Source organism: Esox lucius, chromosome 8 (genome assembly GCF_011004845.1).
Source record: "Esox lucius isolate fEsoLuc1 chromosome 8, fEsoLuc1.pri, whole genome shotgun sequence".
Taxonomy (NCBI): domain Eukaryota; kingdom Metazoa; phylum Chordata; class Actinopteri; order Esociformes; family Esocidae; genus Esox; species Esox lucius.
The window spans coordinates 21,478,526-21,494,157 of NC_047576.1; the positions used below are offsets into that span (position 1 = coordinate 21,478,526).

Genomic DNA, 15,632 nt, shown 5'->3' on the forward strand with positions numbered 1-15,632 from the left:
TTTGGCCACTGGCCGTTTTAATAGCTTATTAGCCTGAAATTGGCCTACTAGTATCTTACCACTAGGAAAAGTCAAAAGAATTGAGCAATTGCTTGCAAGACTGAAGATGAACTTTACACTGACAAACCTATTCACACTGACTTTTTCGTCAAGTGAAAAGACGAGAGAATCGTGGAAACACCAGAACCCGGTCCACAACATGTTTATAGGGGACAACATTTATTTATTTTTTTACTCAGAAAATCCTACCTAGTGCAGCTTTGAGTACTTGGTATCGGCAAATACCCAAATGTAAGTACTCGTACTTGTACGAATGGTATCGGTGCATCACTAACATTAACCAAATTGACCTTATTAACTCAGCCACTCATTGGGTTTATAAAGTGCTTACCTTATCTACTGCAGAGACTTCTGGAGGTGACTCCTCAATGCCTAGCTCTCTGCGCTGCTCAGCTCTCACCTCAGCGTAGCTGCAACACATCCGAGAGGGGGGGTTAAACATGATACCAGAATGCCTGGTGTTATTTTATGTGATAGGAGTGGCCCAAGGTATAATGCGATCCTCCTGGTTATCTACAGCAGCTCCTGAGGATGCTCGGTTCTACTGCACCTGGTTCAGTTAAGAAGCATTTTAAAACTCTCTTCATGGTCAAGTAGATTTAATTGTTGGAAAGATATCTGAGTAGGTATAACACCAAACTCTGTTATACCTATTGTTTCCATAAAACTTATACATAATAATTTAGTCTACTGACTACAGTACAAAAAACGAATACATTTCAGTCTGGAGTTACCACGTAGTAATTTAAGAAAACTAAATATATGAACACAAGTGTGGCATGTGTATAGGTAAAAATGTGTCCCACTAATTGATGTGATATTTAATTCTAATGTATATTACATACCACATTCACATGAATATAACTATCAGTGACTGGGAGCTCTGTACCTGACGACAGTGTGCGTGCAGACGATGAACTCAGGCCTGGAGTTCCACTGGTGGTAGGTGATGTAGTAGTGAGTCTGGAGCCAGATCCACTGCTGCCCTTTAGTCAGGAACCTGTAGTAGCATGACTTCCCTTTCCCATACTGCATCACTGCAGAACACGGGGGAGAGAGTGATGATGTCATGGATGTGGACACAGGACAGGAAAACACACTCATAAGAAATACACTACCACTCCAGAAACAGACTCACAGTGTTCATGGCATTTGGCCAGAGTCTCCAGGTCATCCACATGGTAGTAGTCATACCCAGATGTGCCCAAAACTTCAAACGGCAGGTAACCTATTATGGGCGGAGCCCTGAAGAGGTAGAAAAGATCCACGTTATGAATGTGACTGCACAACCCCTTCAGATACGATAACAAGGTTAAGCAATGATAGCGATGATCAGACACACTCACTGTCTTATCCTGAGGACACAGAGAATCATAGAGGTTTTTGGTGGCAATGAAACAAAGGGCTGAGACACTGAGCCCCCAGGGGGCAAGCTGAATAACTGTCAATGGGCTACGGGCTAACACTCTCTAACAAGGCAGAAGGAAGTGTACCCACACAGACATTAATGTAAACAGGCAGACTGCACACGTTACCTGTGGTCCAAAAAGAGAAACTTCCATTCTAAGCTGTGTCTGGAAGTGAATTCTTCATTGGGTTCTTCCACAGTGCACATCTCCTGTGGAGTGAGTGAGTAAAATGTGCATGATATTTTAAACTAAAGGAAATCATTTACAGAGCTGGCACCTACTAGGACACTTCACAGTACATCACTGAACATCATTTTGTACCTGGTTAACCAGTTACTTAACCCTCAAATGTACTGACATTTATCCTCATGGTCAATTTGGCCCCAGCAATTTTGTTGACTACCTTAATAGCCCTTTAAATCAAACAAACTAATTTCTGTTTAAAAAATGTACAGGGGCCAATGGGCAGTCATGTGTCAGAGTAGGTGTAGCTGTGGGTGGCTGTGACCTTGTCCAGGTTATCAACCCCTCCATTTGTCTTGTTCTAGTCCAAGACCACGTATGGTTTTCTGGCTTCTCTGGTGCTCAGGACAGCATCTTTGTGCATGGTGCTCATCAACAGGACATTTTTCCCTTTCTTGGGGCAATTAGAGATGGCTCTGCCAACGAAGGCAAACATCGATTATATTATTTTCCTGTAATTCATCGCAAAACAAGCTCAGGGGAAAGCTCCAGCTTGTTTTTTCCTCACTGTCCCCAACATGGTAACCTATTTTTCTGCAGTTCCTCACCCAGGGATTACGATATGAAAACATTATCACATATAAATGCTCAAACCTTCAGCCAGGTCTAGTACCACCCTCATGCCCTGAGTGTTTTCAGGTGCTTGGACTGTGCATTAACATGCTGCCTATATTTTGATACCGTATTTGGCCGCTTTGCATGGTATGTATTGCCTGAAGGGACAGCGCCCACAAAACACAACCAGACATTCATTCATTCACAGTGATGTGGGGGCCTGGATTGTAAAGAAAGGTTCATCGCTGGACCCACTTTTCCCATACATCCCGTGTGAGTTTGTCATGCTCTCGTCAGCCCTGCCTGGTTCTACGTCATCAAAGTGTATGACACGGGAGACAACATGGAATGTCTTTAGAGACATGGTGGCTGGGAATATTGCCTTTCCTGTGCCAGCATTCCAAAGTCTAGCTGTTGCTCCTCCTCCAGCCAATATGAGCAACCCAAAGTAGGCTTGCATGTGGGTCACATCCAAGTCTTTCCAACTGTCCCATACACACCCTCTATGTTTGTCATCTCAAGGATATCCTTTTCAACTGATGGTTTTACGAAGAGCTCAAAGGCAGATTTTAAGTCTTGGAAATGGCTGACAGTGTATCTGGTTGTGCCTGGAACCATTTTGATGACATTAGCAGCACTAAGTCTACTCTGTGGTTCTAGTGGGGGGGGGGTGATCATTCTCCATGTTAGGAAGGTGATGTGACTGCTGGTGGTTGAGAGACAACAGGAGGGTCAACACTATGATTCTCATTGTCATCAGAGGATGATGCCTCATAATCAGGGCCCTCCTCAACATTGTCCCTCAGACACATTCTCCTCAATGGCACTTTCACTGTCAAAGTGCTGGGACAAAACCCCATTGACAGAAAACCTTTGCTCACATGTCATTTTCAATTGAGTGAGAGCATAAAGAGAGAGCCCACAGAGCACCAAGAGAAATGGTTTAGAAGGCTACTGAGCAAGCTTTATATGTTTGCTCTTCCTCTATGTTTGGTGAACTATCAATGTACTCGCGGGAATTATGTTTTCCCTTTCCCCCAATGTCGTGTCAACTATCAGTGGTTCTCGCAATTCTACAGGTATGGTTGTGTTAGGTCAGGGCCCTAAAGCAGAGGGATGTTATAGTGCCCTCAATATCATCCAAAACAAATGTGTGCAAAATGTTGATATTTCTTATGTTTTATACAGTTAAAACAGCCTGGGGACAAATTGATCCCAAAGAACACTGACGCTACAAAATGTGCACAGGTCATTGAAAACATATCATGTTCATTTTATGTTCACCCAGATGTCTCCATTAAATTAGGCAGACATTAAATAATGAGCAAAGAAAAAGTCAGTCATGTACTTACAGACGTTCAACATTGAATGGGGTCAAATTGACCCTAAAGATAATAGGAGGGTTAAATATGCAGTATGCGATGTATTAACGTCTTACCTTGATAAACTGTGGTTTAGCTAATCTCACAGTTGCTATGAAACAGACTCGGTCCTCAAAAGCCGGCCGGAGTGACCGCTGTATAATCCCTTCCAAGCCATTTCGTGTTGAGTTAGGCACTGGGAGGAAGGGAACGGGAGAAGTACAACTTTGACGACTAAACACATACAGGCATTTACGTTTCCGATGCATTTACACATACGCGTGTACACATTTAAAGCCTATATTTCTATGACTCAATTGAACAAACACTCACCATTATTAAGGGACTTGAAGTTTCCGATAAACTTGACATACTCGTAGACAGGAGGCGCTTTGGGGTCGATGGTTCCACGTAGCATGTGGCAACAGAACTCTAACTGGTTTTTAGCTGAAAACAAATGTATAACGCAAAGTCAAGTACAACAGACTGTGTTTAAATGAACAGAGGTACACCCAGCACACAAATCCACTGACGCTGTGGCCAAAGAAACTTGACATTGATCATTTAAACCTTGTTAATGACAGAAACTACTTGGCCTCACTTGGCCACAGCTCCAGTACTTACTTTTCAGATACTCTGGCGTTACCGTCTCTCCCTCCTGTATGTGAGATGACAAGGCTTTATACACATCTGAATGTTCTCCCAGCGGCAAGAAGTTCAATAGGTTCTGATCCACCAGGTCAGTCTGAAACACACAGCCGTGGTCTTCAAGGTCAGCCTCGGTCACCAACGCCAGCATTCATCAACAAATGTAGGCATTGTGTTCAGAATATATACTCACAGGAAGATGTTCCAGTAGAGATGTAACATTTTCTGACACGTAGATTATGTTCCCATCTGTCATAATTGCTAGGAAGAAGCCGTCTAATGCCTAGTAGACACAGATCAGTTGTTAGAGCACCATCTACTTGGAACACAAACTAAAGAAACTTTGGAGATAACAGGTTACCATAGCGCTTAACCTTGAACTTGAATAATTCTTAAATAATTAAAACAATAAAATCCGAAAATAAAGGGTGGTTGGCACATAGATTTTTTTTTGTAGTATTTCAGCAAAACAAATGTCCCTTCCTAATTTCATTGCCTTGCCTCATCACAGCAACTCCCAGTGGGTTGAGGAGAGTTGAAGATCAAGACGTGTCCTCTGATGCGCATCTCACCAAGCCGTTCTGCTTCTTATCAGACTTGCTCAACCAGGAAGTATTCTCTGGAACCTACGCTTTTGGAGTGTGCGCATTTTCCCGATGAGATAAACCATGCCTGTCCGACATCCCTACCACCCATTTCAGACAGCGCTGAGCCAAATTTCTCCTCCCTCTGTGGAAGCCCCTCATGCTGTCCCTTTCATTTTTTTACTTTTATAAAAAAACAGTACACAATGTTGCTACAACTTTCTTTGTAGATAAACTGCAGAAGTTTGGGCATTCTTTCAGAAAGCATTGAGTGTATCAAATGCCACTCTCACCTCCAGCATCAGCTGTGTGAACTCTTCATTACTAAGAAAAGGAGGTTTCCAGTCCTGTCGGATCTCGCTCGACTCTGACTGTGCAGCGATTTCTGACAAAGAAAGACACGGGCAGAAATCACTATAATGATGCACTCCAACAGCTTTGGTTGAAACGCTGGCAGAGAAATTCTTGCAAACGTGCTGAAGTCCGAACCGAGATTTAGGACATCCTTACCTTTATGCTTGCGCAGGAAGTCAATGCTCTTTTGTAAAATGGTGGATTTGTCCATCTTCCGGGTGTTGCCTGGCAACATGGTGCCCAGCTCCTTGATGAGGACATTGAACTGGTCTCTGCGCTTCTTTTCTGACTTGTTACGAGACACTCTGGAGGTTTGGACACAAAAAAGATCATTCAAACTAAGGTGCTAACAAAAACACCACAATGATCCAAGTAAGCCTTTGTACAGAGGTCCCTTTAGGAGCACAAGCGTACAAAGAACTCACCGTTTTGCTTTGTCCTTTTCATCTTCTTCCATTAACCCATCAAAGATACTGCTTGCATCGTCCCTGCAAAACAAACAACCCAGTCAAAAGAGATCCCTTATCCTAAACCTATAGTCATTAAGGACCAAAAATATAAATATATTTCACTAGTTAGATTTACTTATACTTAAATAATACAACATTTCTTCAATTACAGCCCGGCACTAAAAACAGTGACTTTACAATATAAATACTTTTTGGCCAATTTTTAAGTTTTCCGACAGCATTGACTAGACCGCTACCTTAGCCTAGGCAGCAGAGGGCAGTGCTAGGCTCAGTCTATATTTAGACAGAGCTCTGTGGTCTGTGACTCAGCTAGTATCGAGGCAGAACGGCCAAGGATGCGACAACTCATTTGCCTTGGAAGGGAAAACCTCTCTTACTCAGCCGACCGGGACTGACGTCACTAATATGTAGGCCAAACGGTCGTTATTAGAGCAGCAGCACTGCCAATGTTCTGCCTGCAGTAAGAAAATAATCATCCTGAAGTAAAGGATTTGTGGCATATGGCGCAGGGTATATGTGCCAATATGTATGAAGCCTTGCATGTATACGCGTGCATACACACATGCATGCGCGCACGCACACATTATTAGAGCATTAAGACCTCCAAGAAAATATACTGTATACAGTTGCCTATCTGCCTTTACGTTGCACTTTAATCAGTGATTGGGGTAGCTGTGCTCCCAGATGTATTGGGAAACCGGAGTCACACCTGAGTGTATTTTAACTACACACTTCCTTCTATTGAATAACCATTCATGTGTCACTAACCACAGATCCTTGGAGGCGGAAAGTAAAATGATGCCAATGTGTACTGATCTGTGGAATGACGTATGCTGACATGCTGTTACTTATGCGTGTATCTGTGCCCATATTTGCCTGCTAGTGTTTCGGTGCATGGCTGTGTAAGTATGACATTATTACTTTGTGAGTGCAAGAGAAGAGAAAAACAGATACACAGAGACACACACACACAGGGGGAGACACAGAGGTGCAGAGGGACAGAGGCGCAGAGGGACAGAGGCGCAGAGGGACAGAGGCGCAGAGGGACAGAGGCGCAGAGGGACAGAGGCGCAGAGGGACAGACAATCCCAGGGGTACCATCAGTGTAAAACACCTGATGGTTTCATAGCAAACAACCAAAGTGCATTGAACCAATACAGTGAAACAAGCACGTGTGGAGATCCAACACACAGTCATCCTGTGGCTAATAAATGACCAGAATGCCAGTGTTTGCCTTCATATGAGAATGAATCCGACAGGAGAGAAACATGAACTGATATGGGAGGTAACTTTTTTTTCACAGTGCCCTGACTGAAGGCACCTGTGCTGCGTCAACAACATGCCCATAAAGAGGTCACATGATCAGATGAAACAGTGCCCTTAGCACACTACTAGATTAGGCCACCTAAAGCCGGCAGTGTTTTATTATGAAGCCATAGAAAAGCTGAGGATTGTGTATTTAAGCTGGTGTTAATAGTGTGCTGACAGATCTAACCTCTGCCTTACAGGAGGCGGAGCAACAGAGAACCTGGGGGCTCTATGTGTTGTGAAAGAGAATGGTAAAATGAGTCTCTGCTCACACAAACTATACTTACAACACCTGGCATACTACCACAGACAAGCCAACAACAAACCTTACATAAACCAAAAATATTTGACAAAAGGATAACCATATATTCCTTTAAGTAACAGCCAAAGCAGGTTAAGATAAAACTTTTTTGTAACTCCTACTTAAACAGGCAGTTCCATTTAGAGCAACTTTGTAGTTACAATGTTACAACAGGACACCACTGCCTTGAGGGATGGAGTCTTGATGAACAACCTCCTGCAACTCAGCTGTCAATTTCTAGGAACCCAACTTCTCTTTCTAGGAAGCAATTTCCCTTTGACTGGCCTTCTTCAGCACTAGGTCATGCTTCATTCTTTTGACTCTACTTTCCTCGACCTTCCACTGCCTTCCTGCTTTTATGGCAAAAAGAGGAGGGATCACTGGTGCCGACAGAGGCTCCTGGCTGGCCCCCTCTGTCATGCGAGATGACACACAGGAACGCAAACACACACACACGTTAAAACATCACCCACTCAAAATGGAGCCGGGCTGAGCGTCATGCTAATCCTGGGATTAATGCGGGAGATCCCATGCTGGTGGGATACTGGGACACTCCGGTAGTTGCTTGGCTACTCAGGCCAAACAGAACCAAACCCACAGGCTCCGCCCACACAAAAGTGACTCACAAACACCTAAAGGCAAATCGAGTGTTGCCTAAAATCACCGTGGCGATTTAGTGCAGGCAAGGTGAAGTAAAGCTAAAGACTTCTTTATGACTCTTACTAACAGGCTTGGCATCCATGAGTCACTTTTTTTAGTGCTTGTTATTGTTATTCATATCACCGTTTATATACAGAGCAGTCCATAAATATTTGGAAAATTACTCAAGTTTTGTTGTTTAGGCCATGTTACTGAAGCACTCTGGATTTGAAATTATACAATGACGATATGGTAAAAAAGACAGACTGTCAGGTTTAATGTGAGGGCATTTTCCTCCACATCAGATTAACCTAAGATCTCTTTCCATTGAGATATATAAAATATATACAAATATATATAATATATATTTATTTTGTGCATTAATTTGTCAACCATGACTTCCTGTTTCACTGGGGTATAACTATGATATGGCACACGCCAATATTATCAACCTAAGGAAGCTCAGGGGGAAAAAAAATATTAAATTAAATTAATAGGCAAAGGCTATAAAAAATCTGAGCAAGACAACAAATACAACTGAGCAAGACAACAAATACATTAGTGTCTGGTTTGAGAAAGATGCCTCACGGGTCCCCAACTGGCATCTTCATTAGAAAGTACCCAGAAAACACCAGTTTCAATGTCAATAGTGAATAGGCGACTCTGGGATGCTGGCCTTCTAGGCAGAGTTACAAAGAAAAAGCCATTTCTCAGCCAGTGTAAAGAAAAAAGATTAAACTGGGCAAAAGAACAAAGGCACTGGACAGAGGTAGAACTCTGCCCAGAAGGCCAGCATCCCAGAGTCACCTCTTCACTTTTGAATGGTAGTATACCTAGCAGCTTGACTTAGCCAGTGAATTATCCTGGTCAGCAAACTATGCAAGCACACTTGTCAGTGGACTTATTATGTCTCTGCATGTGTCAATCAACATCATTTTGAAAATGCCGGTTCTCAATATTAAGACAGATCATTACACATAAATTGAGTCAAAAGAAGAATAGCAGGGCCAGTGAAATCCCCTGACACGTGAACAACAAACAGACGCAACAAAACAAACAGGGACAACAATGTCAGCATAATGCTTGTAATGTGTGGTTGGGTATGACTGGTGTTGACATTTTTAGCTCAATTTAATAATAAAAATACACAATGGAGTTATTTTCCTTTCTATTTTTGCAATACTGATGCAACAACAGAAGCCATTTTGAAAACAAGACTGTCTGTTTTTTTTCTTGCTGTATGAAGTACTTCCGAGGGATTTCAGAGGCAGTGTCTGAGTTTCCAGTTTGACGGACTAGCAACAGGAGGATAATGGTTGCCGTCAGGAACAGGAGGGGATTGGTTGATTGACTCACCCGCCTATGCTGGAGGTCATCTTGTAGGCTGTTCACGGTCGCAGTGGAGGAGAGGCGGCTTTTAATCGTGAGGTAGACATTTGTGCATGAACCTGTCACAGAAAGGTTACAACAGTGAAAGTACAGTACTGGCCTGAAACAACATACCATGTTCACCCAAAGAACAGCGTACAGCCTCGACCCCTGAAGGGTGACGGCGCCCTTACCTCCTGTCCAGCCGACTGTTTGGGAGGATGAGGAGGGTGGTGTAGGATGCGGATACACAGTGGGGATGGCAGAGGGCTGTCGTCACAGGAGTCAGTGAGGAGAACCGGTGTCAAAGGCCAGGGGTTGTTAAGGGGTCCTTGCTGAGCTGAGCTTTCCGCCGGGTTCGGGTGTGGACGTACAACATGACAGCTACATGGGATGCTCTGCCTGATGACAAAACAACAGACATTAGGCTAGTTAACCTAGGAACTGTTCCATTTACTCACGCCCAGTTCAGCCCTTGGTTAGCCTAGGTATGTTTCTATCCGGAATTAAAGACTGGATAAATGTACATTGAGCTATGAGGAACTTCATTTATAAATATGGTCATTTTGAGACTGTAAATCACGTTGGCTAGCACTAAGGTAAGCACTTACTGATCACATGGTTCGTCTGGAGACACTATGGCACTGGACCAGGACAGCAAAGTCTTTTTTTTCCACAGATCTAATAATAAAAAAATATAAATAAAGCAGAGTCATACCCTGAACCAGACACCAATAACCTTACATTGACGCACACGTAACATTAGCATTAACACATGATGATGGAACAGCTGATTCAGAGAGCTAGGTCAGGTCACCACAGTTGCAGCCACACATGCAGCCAGAAAACCCCAGGTTTAGACAAAAGCCCTGGTATTCAAACTGGTTACCGGCCCTAATGGTACAGCGCCCACTTCTGCCAATGCAAGGATGTCAACAGGGCTAAATCTCAAATCGTGAGCTGTCCTGAAATTACCAGTATCAGCATCTCATTCAGCCCAACAGACTGCAACTAAATTCACAGACTGGAGGGTCTAGTGTCAGAGCCTATTGACTTTCAGCTACACCCATTTTACTTCTCATTCCACATGATGAATATATTTGACCAGCTGCAGGATATACAGGCTCTCACACAAACCCATCACATAACCCAGAGATTAAGGGCTTTGTTCATAACACTTTAAGATCAATCTGCAAGATTACAAAATGAATTATCATTTCGATACACTGACATTTTAAATTCCAGCAGTCTTTACAACAAATAGTTTGTAATACTGCATTCATTTTTCTACCACCCTGGTGGGGTCAACATGCAGTATTCTGAAGGACCTCCTCAAAGTTCCTTTTGTCTTGAGCTAGACTGGTTGCTGGTGGAATTCAAACAGATCATTCTGGGTTGCGCTTCTTCTAAAAAACCAGTCTGTCTGCCAGCCACCTTTCTTTATTGAAGGTGTTTTAGATTTCCACCCTATTCACCAGGTCCCATGGTGTAGGCTTGGGGTTTTGACCTGCTAGTCAGTGGGGCCTCAGGGTTTCGGGTGCCAACACAATCAGTGATTTATCTGTAAACTCATCTAAAAGGGAGGGAAAAAAAACTGTTCTCCAAGAACAATGAAGACCATAAGAAGACTCCCCAGAGTTAAGATGGCAGGCTAGATTGCTGGCTTTGCAGCACAACAAGTGGGCAGCCACTTTGTAGTCGACATCTTGAACTTCTCTCTTTAAACCTCTCCAGTCTTTAAAAATCTGAATTGGGATGCCTCTGTAGAATAGCCCACTGGTCCCAAAATGCAAGGGGCGTTTCCTCTCGCCTACACATTTCTGAGCGGTAATCGGACCAAAGCAGAGAGCACCATTTCATTCACACGCTGTCCTTAAAAAAAGCAGGCTGGATCACTAAAACTGTGTCAACACTGAAAAGTGTCAGTGCAGACAAATACGGAGCTAGAGCTTGACGCAAGAGCAGAGGGATGAGAGTAAGCATAATTACTTTTAATAGTAACATTAGCGACTTTCCGTTGCCTCTAAAGCAGCGACCCTAGCGGTACCTGCAGCGAAGGGCTGCGCTTGTATAACTGTGATGTCACTCAGTGCTTCACTGACCCGCTGACACAATGACCTACTTTCCTCCTCTTTCCCTTTTAACTTCCTCACAGCACAACGGGCAGCCAGTAACAGTCCACATTCAGTCACCGATAAACCACCAACAGGCAACCGGGGAGCCAGAAAGGTAATAATGAGCCCTGAATAGCCAATCAAATCCCAAACCGGCATATCTCAACATTTCAAAGCCAATCAGAGTTACCAAACGCATCCTGGAACAGGAGAGAGGGAGTGCCATAGAGAAAGAGACACAAACACACATATAGAAGGAGAGAGACATGGAAAATGAAGGTTGGAAGGTGAAGACAAATGTTTTTATAGCAGCCACATCATTCAGTGAAGCCGCTCGTTCTCTCTTCCAATGCGTCACACATCCCACACAGCAGCCCCCTCATCATTTGGAAGTAGCCTGACTAACAGCGCTTCTCCCACTCACATAAATAACCAACTCTCACACCATTTACCTCTTTCTTACTGGCGCGCGCGCACGCACGCAGCCAATGCGCATGTGCACAGTCTCGGATGTAGGTCAGAGGAGCTCTGAGGATATGACTCACTCTAAAGTGGATCCTCGGTACCGCTCCTCGTCACGCACTCCGCTACATGCAACGAGACGCCAGCATAGCGGTAGTGCCCATCAGCAACACCATAGCAACCGCCCGTGCCAAGCAGGGTAAAAATAGCCCGGCTAAATCTACGGCTGAGAATCCGTCCATCACGGAGTGAACGTTCTCTATTGTAGAGCGGAGAGAGACTCCCTTCATATACGAGTGAGCGTCCCTCTAAAATGTTGTACCTAGCGCAGAAAGGAGAGGCGATAGCTCCATCCCAGGACGCTAGCAGTCTTCACCATCCGTTAGCATGCGTGGTCCTGAACACTATCATATAGAGAGACTGTCCCGATACATGCGCTTTTATATTATACAGTAGACTCTCAATCACCAAGCCTGTCTGCAGTCATTACACAGCAAAACCTCCTAACAAATAAGGCAGAAACAAGGAGAGCAAAACGTACCTGGATTAAACTTAAAAAGCTGAAAAACTGTATGGTGATATACAGAACAGGTCCTCTCCAAGCCTACAAGCTAAATTATTTGCAAGAGTAGAGGAAAGCCCCAATTTCACTGTATATGCAGCAGCGCTGTTAGGGAGCTGACAGAGCGGCTAAAAATAAAATTAAATAAAATCTGCCATAGGAACGGGTCTATCAGCTCAAATCACCATCATTTAAAACCAGCAACAGTTCAGACAAAGAGCTGGGGACTGTTCCCCTCCAAATTCAGACGGAAACCACAAACAACCATCAACACATTTTCTGTCGTCAACAACAACCAAATACACATGTACACACATTTTCCAAATACAGTAAAGCCTTCCACCCTTGTGCTCAGATGCAAAGGGTACACCTCACCTCTCCATGTGGTTTGAGGCCAGACTAGAAGAGAGGGTGTGCAGGCTGGTGCACACTGGTTAATGCTTGTCATTATTAGGATGACATTTCCAAAACAAGGGAGAATATTCAGGGCATTTTCCACTAAGTGGAGTTTGTGTCAAACAAGACCGGTCTTGGTAATTTGGTTGTTTGTGCATCCATGCTACTTCCCAGTGCTCTACCCAGGCCGTCTTCCCACCGCTGGGCAGATGAAGCCCCCGGAGTTGGGCAGACAGCTGTGGTCCACCCACACACATGCATGCATCCCCAGCACAAAAGGGGTCTTTGTTTGCATTCTCTTCCCGCAGCCCACAGACAGGAATGTCTGAGAGTAGAGCAGCGGTTTCCACTGGCAGCGGGGGCGGGGGGGGGGGGGGGGGGGGGGGGGACTGGCAGGGGCCACTACCACAGCATCCGGAGCCATGCCAAGGGCCCCGCAACACAGCCAACTGGGTCAGTGGCGTCCAGAGGAGGAAGGGGGGGGGGCAAGCTACAGTAGCAAGAGAGACGCCAAGTGCCCAATATGAGTACCAAACCCATAGGTGTCATGGGTTCAGGCTTGCATGAGCATTTTTCTCTGCATGTGAATAAGTCGTGCAGACACACCCGGTCAAAAGGTTGTCTCAATAGGCTGGGGTTGAAAAAACTATCAAACAGAACACATCCGATTGGTTAGTCACCTGCTTTACCTAGGTAACATGGGCATGACTCATCAGTGAAACACCTCACCTGTCACATGTACAAACACGGGCTACATGAGGGCAAGCATTACAGCCAATGGTGGTGGTCAACGGCAAACGATCAAAGACAACTTCATTCAGTTCCAAGCCTTTTTTCTCAAGACTAGTTCTGCTCGAAACTTAGTTACCCTTACAGCTGTAAGGAAATGCCCCTGGAGATGACCAACTCCAGCAACAATGTGTTTCTGCTGAGATCAGCATCATTAGGCCTAATGATCATATCCTAAAACCCTTTCCTGGGGGTTGGAGGGAAGGAGGAGAACTTAGTTCAGTAGTTCCGGTGAAGCCCAGACAGTAAGAGGTTTCCCCAGTTCCAGACTGCTGAATGACCAAGTGTTGGCTCTCTAGAGATGCAACATATAGACAGACTGTTTTGGTAAAGGCATCAAGAAGACCTCCGTAAGCTTTCTAGGTGATACTGGATAACAACCCAATAAACAAATCATTAACTCAGACTATAAAATAACAACATTACAGTAGATAATCACAACAATATCTGAAACAAGATTCAACAGCTCTTTGAATCCTTTAGAATTCACCAAGATAGTCAGACTCTAATTTAGATATGATTCCAAAACACTTCCTTGAGCTACCACCTGGACACCTTTTTGCAATTACTTGGCTGCCTGTTGGGGGCTAATTTTGAATATGTATTACTGAGACTTTCAGTTTGCCCAAGTTAAGTAAATGCAAAAAGGCTTAGAGGCCCATTATCAGCAACCAGTCCTGTGTTTCAATGGCACATTGTGTTTTCTAATCCAAGTAAATAATTTAAAAAGGCGAATTGATCATTACAAAACCCTTTTGCGATTATTAGAACAGCTGAAAACGTTTATGCTGAATAAAGAAATAAAACTGTTTAGAGTTTAAACTCGGGCCTGGGAGGAGTTCGGTGAGGCCATGGAGAAGGACTATCGGCTGGCCTCGAAGAGATTCTGGCAAACCGTCCGGCGCCTCAGGAGAGGGAAACAGTGCCCTACCAACGCTGTTTACAGTAGAGGTGGCCAGCTGTTGACCTCAACTGGGGATGTCGTCGGGCGGTGGAAGGAGTACTTCGAGGATCTCCTCAATCCCGCCGTCACATCTTCCATTGAGGAAGCAGAGGATGAGGGCTCAGAGGTGGACTCGTCCATCACCCGGGCTGAAGTCACTGAGGTGGTCAAGAAACTCCTCGGTGGCAAGGCACCGGGGGTGGATGAGATCCGCCCTGAGTACCTCAAGTCTCTGGATGTTGTGGGGCTGTCTTGGTTGACACGCCTGTGCAACATCGCGTGGCGGTCGGGGACAGTGCCTTTGGGATGGCAGACCGGGGTGGTGGTCCCTCTTTTTAAGAAGGGGGACCGGAGGGTGTGTTCCAACTACAGGGGGATCACACTTCTCAGCCACCCCGGGAAAGTCTATGCCAGGGTTCTGGAGAGGAGAATACGGCCGATAGTAGAACCTCGGATTCAGGAGGAACAGTGTGGTTTTCGTCCGGGCCGTGGAACACTGGACCAGCTCTATACCCTCTACGGGGTGTTGGAGGGTTCATGGGAGTTTGCCCAACTAATCCACATGTGTTTTGTGGATTTGGAGAAGGCATTCGACTGTGTCCCTCGTGGCATCCTGTGGAGAGTGCTTCGGGAATATGGGGTCCTGGGTCCTTTGCTAAGGGCTGTCAGGTCCCTGTACGACCGAAGCAGGAGCTTGGTCCGCATTGCCGGCAGTAAGTCAGACTTGTTCCCAGTGCATGTTGGACTCCGGCAGGGCTGCCCTTTGTCACCGGTTCTGTTCATAATTTTTATGGACAGAATTTCTAGGCGCAGCCAGGGGCCAGAGGGTGTCAGGTTTGGGGACCACACGATTTCGTCTCTGCTCTTTGCGGATGATGTTGTCGTGTTGGCCTCTTCAAACCAGGACCTTCAGCATGCGCTGGGACGGTTTGCAGCCGAGTGTGAAGCGGTGGGGATGAGAATCAGTACCTCCAAATCTGAGGCCATGGTCCTCAGTCGGAAAAGGGTGGCTTGCTCACTTCAGGTTGGTGGAGAGTGCCTGCCTCAAGTGGAGGAGTTTAAGTAT

At 45.0% G+C, this 15,632-nt stretch overlaps 1 protein-coding gene across 5 annotated transcripts in view; it reads right to left on the bottom strand.

Moving 5' to 3' along the window:
- clocka (clock circadian regulator a) overlaps positions 1 to 15,632 on the bottom strand; it is a 41,625-nt gene that overhangs the window by 7,119 nt on the left and 18,874 nt on the right. For all 5 annotated transcript variants that reach the window (XM_010872243.5, XM_010872241.5, XM_010872242.5 and 2 more), the window contains 14 exons: positions 9,912 to 9,981; positions 9,495 to 9,702; positions 9,289 to 9,380; positions 5,640 to 5,702; positions 5,371 to 5,519; positions 5,154 to 5,245; positions 4,470 to 4,559; positions 4,253 to 4,373; positions 3,962 to 4,075; positions 3,706 to 3,824; positions 1,596 to 1,678; positions 1,199 to 1,305; positions 950 to 1,097; positions 392 to 470 (listed from right to left, as the gene is read on the bottom strand). In XM_010872243.5, coding sequence (XP_010870545.3) covers positions 392 to 470; positions 950 to 1,097; positions 1,199 to 1,305; positions 1,596 to 1,678; positions 3,706 to 3,824; positions 3,962 to 4,075; positions 4,253 to 4,373; positions 4,470 to 4,559; positions 5,154 to 5,245; positions 5,371 to 5,519; positions 5,640 to 5,702; positions 9,289 to 9,308 — 1,185 coding nt within the window. In that variant the 5' untranslated portion in view covers positions 9,309 to 9,380; positions 9,495 to 9,702; positions 9,912 to 9,981. The remainder of the gene's footprint in view (positions 1 to 391; positions 471 to 949; positions 1,098 to 1,198; positions 1,306 to 1,595; positions 1,679 to 3,705; positions 3,825 to 3,961; positions 4,076 to 4,252; positions 4,374 to 4,469; positions 4,560 to 5,153; positions 5,246 to 5,370; positions 5,520 to 5,639; positions 5,703 to 9,288; positions 9,381 to 9,494; positions 9,703 to 9,911; positions 9,982 to 15,632) is intronic.